The following is a 6,625-nucleotide window of genomic DNA, read 5'->3' on the forward strand; positions in this document are numbered from 1 at the left end:
GAAGGAAGGAAGGAAGAAAGAAAGAAAGAAAGAAAGAAAGAAAAGAGAGAGAGAGGGAGGGAGGGAAAGGAAGAGAGAGAGAGGAAGGAAGGAAACGAAAGAAAGAAAAAGAAAAAGAAAGAAAGAAAAAGGAAAGAAAGGAAGAAGGAAAGAAAGAAAGAAGAGAAAGAGAAAGAATGCAGGAATACAGCAGTGAGCAACCTTCTACTGGGTATAGAAAAACATGCAACATAATTAATAAGTTATATGGTGCATGAGAAGGAGAAAAGGCAAGGTAGGGAAGGGTGATAGAGAGTACTGGGGGATGGAGGGCTGCCATATTGAATAGGGTGGTCAGGGAAGGTGAAGTGTCAACAAAGACTTGAAGGAAATGAGGAGTGAGCCAGGAAGCTACCTGGGCGAACAGGGTTCCGGGCAGAGGGAACAGCAAATGCAAAGACTCTGAGGCAAGGGCATGGCTGACATGCTTAAGGAACAGCCAGGAAGCCGGTGAGGTGGCAGAGAAGTGAATGAAAATAATAGGAACTGGAGTTAGGGAGGTAAGAGGGTGACAGGATCATCTGGAGCCTTGTGAGCCACTGTGGGGTTTTCAGTTTTTACCCCAAGTGAGATGGGAACCATTGGAGAATTTTGAGCAGAGGAAGGTCTTGACCCGCATCACTCTAGCTGCTGAGTGGAGAGCAGACTGTAGCAGGAAAGGGGTAGGGGAGGTGTATAGAGAACCCTTGACATAAGTAATTCCATCTTAAAAAAGACTCCATCACTGGGCGCATTCGCTCATGCCTGTAATCTCAGCACTTTGGGAGGCTGAGGTGGGGGATTGTTTGGGCCTAGGAGTTTTGAGACCAGTCCTGGAAACATAGTGAGACCTCATCTCTACTGTTTTTTTTTTTTTTTTTTTTTTTTGAGATGGAGTCTCACTCTGTTGCCCAGGCTGGAGTGCAGTGGTGTGATCTCGGCTCACTGCAACCTCTGCCTCCTGGGTTCAAGCAATTCTCCAGCCTCAGCCTCTGGAGTAGCTGGGACTACAGGTGTGTGCCATCATGCTCAGCTAATTTTTTGTATTTTTAGTAGAGATGGGGTTTCACTGTGTTAGCCAGGATGGTTTCGATCTCCTGACCTCGTGATCTGCCCACCTCGGCCTCCCAAAGTGCTGAGATTATAGGTGTGAGCCACAGTGCTCGGCCAGTTTTTTTTTTTTTTAATTAGCTCAGCATGGTGGCATGTGCCTGTAGTCCTAGCTACTGAGGAAGCTGAGGTGGGAGGATTCCTTGAACCCACGAGTTTGAGGCTGCAGTGGCAATGATCGTGAGGCTGCAGTAAGCAATGATCATGCCTCTGCACTCCAGTGTGGGCGACAGGCACCTTGTCCCAAAAAATAATAAATAAATAAAGTTTTAAAAAAACTCCATCTTAAATTTCAAAAGGCATCAAGCCAACAGGGTCCAGATGTTCGCCTAACAAATGGAGACAACACCCAACCTGATAAGGGCATCGCCCTTTACTATAAGTCCTCATCAGAGGACTCAAGGACCATAAAATGAGCAGGACTTCAGCAGCTGGACAAGGCCACCTTAACAGACTGAGTTTTGCTATCACTCGTGACCAGCACCTGGTGTCTGCCTCTGAAGGCTCTGCTCAAATCAAGGACTCTTCCTTGCAAGCCCTTGACGACTATCCCCATCAGGCCAGGACTCTGTCCATAACACTCTCCTTGGACTGGTTCGTTAACCCCTTTTCTCTTGATGTTAAATGTTCCCGTGTTTGATGTGAAATTTTCATCTGTAACATTTATATCCTTATATCCTTATATATAATACTATGTGTGGTTTGCAAGACAGTCTGACCTGTGGAGTGGCTCCAGCCTGCATGCCCACGGCTCTGACTACTAAGTGAACAGGTGGTCCTAAGGAGAACTGCCTTCTTGGGAACTCCATGTGGCGCCTAACTTTTGTGATTGAAATAGCATCAATAAAAACCCGACCTTATGGGTAGACACAAAGGTGGGTGGACCTGGTTCTGTCTGACGTTGGGCAGCTCGGGACATGGGGAGACCTGTTAGGAGGCTGTGGAGAGCCGGGAGGAGGCTTCGACCAGGGTAGTGGCCCTGTAGGTGGTCGTGAGATTTCAGATTTGGAAGGAGGAATCCACACGAGTTGCCAACGGATAGGACGCAGAGTTTGAGAGAAAGGGAATGATCCAGATGACTCCGAGGGTCTTGGGCCTGAGCAGCTGGGAGGATGCAACTGGGAAAGACGGCGGGGAGGCAGGGAGCAGAAGCGGGTGAGGTGGGGAAGTTCTGCTTGGACAAGGTCAAGTTAAGGCGCGTGTTAGGCATCCCAACGTCAAGTCCGGGAAGGGTGTGTTCCCGAGAGGGTCCTGGTTGGATCCTCCCAGTTCGTCTTCCCCATTCCACAGGTGTGGACTCAGCAGCCGGTCTCTGCGCTGGGCCGGGCGGGGTCACGTGGCTGCGGGCTGGCGCCCCCTGGCGCGGGATAGCGCGGGCGGCTGGGAAATGGCTGCTGCCAGGGTGGGGGGGCGCAGCAAGAGCGGGGGGCCGGGGGAGTCTGGCCGCCCGGCCCTGTACTTCTGCGGGAGCATTCGCGGCGGACGCGAGGACAGGACGCTGTACGAGCGGATCGTGTCTCGGCTGCGGCGATTCGGGACAGTGCTCACCGAACACGTGGCGGCCGCCGAGCTGGGCGCGCGCGGTAAGGCCCTGGGGACGCGGGCTGCGGGGACGCGGCGGGAGCCCGGCTGGGCTGGCGGGGTCCGGGCCTGATACCCCGGCAGCTGCGCTCCCGGCGCCAGGAGCCCGCCCTCCTACCCCGGTGCTCCATCCAGCGCCCCAGTCCGAGAAGGAAACTGGCCGGGGCTCGGACTGCGTGGGTCCCAGCAAGCCTGCAGGTGTGAGGCATTCTCGGCATTATCTTGACCTTTGGTCCCTTCTTGGAGAACTCTGTCTTAAGCTGCTTTCAGAGCGTTTGTAGGGTGCAACAGAAAGAAGGTGGATTGGGCTGCTTTGCCTGGGCTCAGTTCCCACCTCACCCCCTGGAATCTTTTCCACCACCCAACACGAAAGGTATCCTCCTGCCTCCCCACCAAGTTTTTATTTGTTTTGTTTTGTTTTTGAGACGGAATCTCACTCTGTTGCCCAGGCTGGAGTGCAGTGGTGTGATCATAGCTCACTGCAGCCTCGGCCTCCTAGGCTCACGATCCTCCAGCCTCAGCCTCCTATTAGCAAGGGCTGCAGGGGCACGACACCATGCCTGGCTAATTTTCAAAATTTTTCTGTAGAGATCGGGAGTCTCACTATGTTACCCAGTCTGGTCCTGACCTAGCCTCAAGCGATCCTCCTGCCTTGGGCCTCCCAAAGTGCTGGCACTATAGGTGTGAGCCCCCACACTGGCCTCATGTTCTCTTTCAGGCTGTTATTGTGTTCTGCTCCTGGCTGCTGGGTTTTTCTTTTTCCTTTTTTCTATTTATTTATTTATTTGGAAACAGTCTTGTTCCATTACCCATGCTGGAGTGCAGCAGCAAAATCTCAGCTCACTGCCAACCTCTGCCTCCCAGGCTTGAGTGATCCTCCCACCTCAGCCTCCCAAGTAGCTGGGACTACAGGTGTGCGCCACCACACCTGGTTAATTTCTGTATTTTTATAGGGACAGGATTTTGCCATGTTGACCAGGCTGGTCTTGAACTCCTGAGCCCAAGTGATCTGCCTGCCTTGGCCTCCCAAAGTGTTGGGATTACAGACATGAGCCACTGAGTCTGGCTGGATTTCTCTAAAGCATGCTTTGATGTGCTGGTCTGGAATCTTGCATATCCTCCCAGTTTGAAAATTGTATCTTGAATGCTTGTGCTTCTGCTAAGAAAACCTTAAGTGGTTTCCACTTACCCTACCCAAGAGCAGACCCACAATTTGTGGGACCTCATGCAGTTCTGGGAGATCTCTTTAAAAAGACAAAAATCACAATACAAAGTTGCTGATGGTTTGGAAAGGGCCTGTGCAAGTGGAGGACCCTGAAGCTTATAGCTCATTAGTTCATGGTATATCCAGACTGCCTGGTGGCTCTCCAGGTCTTTAGTGTTATCTGAGGGAGCCTGTTAAAAATGCAGGTTCTGATCATCTGGGATAAAGCCTTCGAATCTGTACTTTCTTCCCCCCACCCAAGACAACAGTCTTGCTCTGTCGCCTAGGCTGGAGTGCAGTGGAGTGATCTCCGCTCCCTGCAACCTCCACCTCTCAGGTTCAAGCAATTATCCTGCCTCAGCCTCCCAAGTAGCTGGTATTACAGGTGCCTGCCACCATGCCTGGCTAATTTTTTAATTTTTAGTAGAGATGGGGTTTCACCATGTTGGCCAGAGTGGTCTCGAACTCCTGACCTTGTGAGCCTACCGCCTTAGCCTCCCAAAGTGCCGGGAGCCACTGTACCCGGCCGGAATCTGTACTTTTTTTTTTTTTTTTTTTTTTGAGACAGAGTTTTGCTCTTTGCCCAGGCTGGAGTACAGTGGTGTAATCTCGGCTCACTGCAACCTCCGCCTCCTGGGTTCAAATGATTCTCCTGCTTCAGCCTCCCGAGTTGCTGGGATTACAGGTGTGCACCACCATGCCCAGCTAATTTTTGTATGTTTAGTAGAGACGGGGTTTCACCATGTTGACCAGGCTGGTCTTGAACTCCTGACCTCAAGTGATCCACCCACCTCAGCCTCCCAAAGTGCTGGGATTGCAGGCATGAGCCACCATGCCCAGCCCTGGAATCTGTACTTCTAACAAGCTCCCCAGTGGTCCTAACCTGATGTGGTGGGCTGAGCCTCACCGTCCTGGAAGATAACATTTAATCAAACTAGGACCCGAGATCCCTACCTTCTGGGCCCAGGATGCCTCTCCTACTTTTGGCTAAGTGCCCATGTACCTTTCCCTAATCATTCTCATGTGCTGCCCATGTTCTCATTTGGCCCTAATCACACACATCCCACCTTGCACAGGGCTGAATTTTTCTTTTTGTGGCTATTCCATTTCCTCGCTGCTTTGACGAGATCGTCACGTTGGGTCACGTCATCTAGCACAAGGCTCCCGCCCTCCCTAAGCAGGGTGGGTATGGACATGCAAGGGCATAGGAGTTACGAGGAGCCAGCATGAGGCATGTCCCTGACCAGCTTTCCCTCAACACAGGGGAAGAGGCTGCTGGGGGTGACAGGCTCATCCATGAGCGGGACCTGGTGTGGCTGCAGCAGGCGGACGGTGAGTGGCGCTCCCTCCTTCCAGCACCTAACTCCTCTGGAGTGTTGGGTTCCCCTGGACATCCCAGCCTCCACACCTAGAAGGGACTCCCAGAGTTCCCTCCTCACCACAGCCACATCGCCATCTTCCTTATGAAGCCCAAGTGCCCCCAATGCTGAGGCTTCCTCTCATCTTTCTTCCCAGTGGTCGTGGCAGAAGTGACACAGCCATCCCTGGGTGTAGGCTATGAGCTGGGCCGGGCTGTGGCCTTCAACAAGCGGATCCTATGCCTGTTCCGCCCGCAGTCTGGCCGTGGTAAGCACCCCAAGCCTCCCTCCTGGCTTTCTGTGGACCCAGCCCTCAGCTCCTTCCCTGGTGGGCTCTGAGCACCGAGCCTCCCTCAACAGGGAAGGGAGAAGGGAGCTGTGAGGGTGGGGATGGGAGGCAGCTCCACCTTTCCCTGCCCTTTCCAGTGCTTTCAGCCATGATCCGGGGAGCAGCAGATGGCTCTCGGTTCCAGGTGTGGGACTACGAGGAGGGAGAGGTGGAGGCGCTGCTGGATCGATACTTCGAGGCTGATCCTCCAGGGCAGGTGGCTGCCTCCCCTGACCCACCCACTTGACTTAATCTCACTTTCTTAAATTCTTCTGTTCTCAGACACTGTTCTAGTACCACTCCTTCCTCTTAGCCCCAGGAGCAAATTAAAAGGTACAGTTAAAATCCTAACTTTCTGTCTGAGTCCTGCCTCACTTCACTTCAGGATAGATGCTTTAGAAATCTCTAGGCCAAGAGGAGGACAACTCCTAATGCCCTCAAGCCCCTTTCTCCCCAGGAACACTTAAGAATTGGGAGGAGGGTCGGGTGCGGTGGCTCACGCCTGTGATCCTAGTACTTTGGGAGGCTGAGGTGGGCGGATCACAAGGTCAGGAGATCGAGACCATCCTGGCTAACATGATAAAACCCATCTCTACTAAAAATGCAAAAAATTAGCCAGGCGTGGTGGCGGGTGCCTGTAGTCCCAGCTATTCGGGAGGCTGAGGCAGGAGAATGGCGTGAACCCGTGAGGTGGAGCTTGCAGTGAGCCAAGAGTTGGGAGGAAAGGCTGGGCACAGTGGCTCACACCTGTAATCCCAGCACTTTGAGAGGCCGAGGCGGGCGGATCACCTGAGCTCAAGAGTTTGAGACCAGCCTGGCCAACATGGGAAACCCCATCTCTACTAAAAATACAAAATTAGATGGGGATGGTGATGCATGGCTGTAATCCCAGCTACTCAGGAGGCTGAGGCAGGAGAATCGCTTGAACCTGGGAGGCGGAGGCTGCAGTGAGCCGAGATCACACCATTGCACTCCAGCCTGGGGGAGAAAAGCAAAACTCCATTTCAGAACAAAAAAAAAAAAAAA

At 52.7% G+C, this 6,625-nt stretch overlaps 1 protein-coding gene across 1 annotated transcript; it reads left to right on the forward strand.

Moving 5' to 3' along the window:
- Nucleotides 1-2,465: 2,465 nt before the first annotated feature.
- DNPH1 (2'-deoxynucleoside 5'-phosphate N-hydrolase 1) lies at nt 2,466-5,950 on the forward strand. Its single transcript, XM_017878292.1, has 4 exons — nt 2,466-2,711; nt 5,177-5,245; nt 5,429-5,539; nt 5,698-5,950. Exons 1-4 carry the CDS (start codon nt 2,516-2,518, stop codon nt 5,844-5,846), a joined length of 525 nt encoding a protein of 174 aa, XP_017733781.1. The 5' UTR covers nt 2,466-2,515; the 3' UTR covers nt 5,847-5,950.
- Nucleotides 5,951-6,625: the final 675 nt, after the last annotated feature.

The sequence above is a fragment of the Rhinopithecus bieti genome, unplaced genomic scaffold, assembly GCF_001698545.2.
Source record: "Rhinopithecus bieti isolate Rb0 unplaced genomic scaffold, ASM169854v2 scaffold_9981, whole genome shotgun sequence".
NCBI lineage: Eukaryota > Metazoa > Chordata > Mammalia > Primates > Cercopithecidae > Rhinopithecus > Rhinopithecus bieti.

Coding starts and splice junctions, on each gene's coding strand:
- DNPH1 (XM_017878292.1), top strand. CDS start 2,516: ATGGCTGCTGCCAGGGTGGGGGGGCGCAGCAAGAGCGGGGGGCCGGGG. Junction 5,246..5,428: donor GTGGCTGCAGCAGGCGGACG/GTGAGTGGCGCT, acceptor CTTTCTTCCCAG/TGGTCGTGGCAGAAGTGACA. Junction 5,540..5,697: donor CCGCCCGCAGTCTGGCCGTG/GTAAGCACCCCA, acceptor TGCCCTTTCCAG/TGCTTTCAGCCATGATCCGG.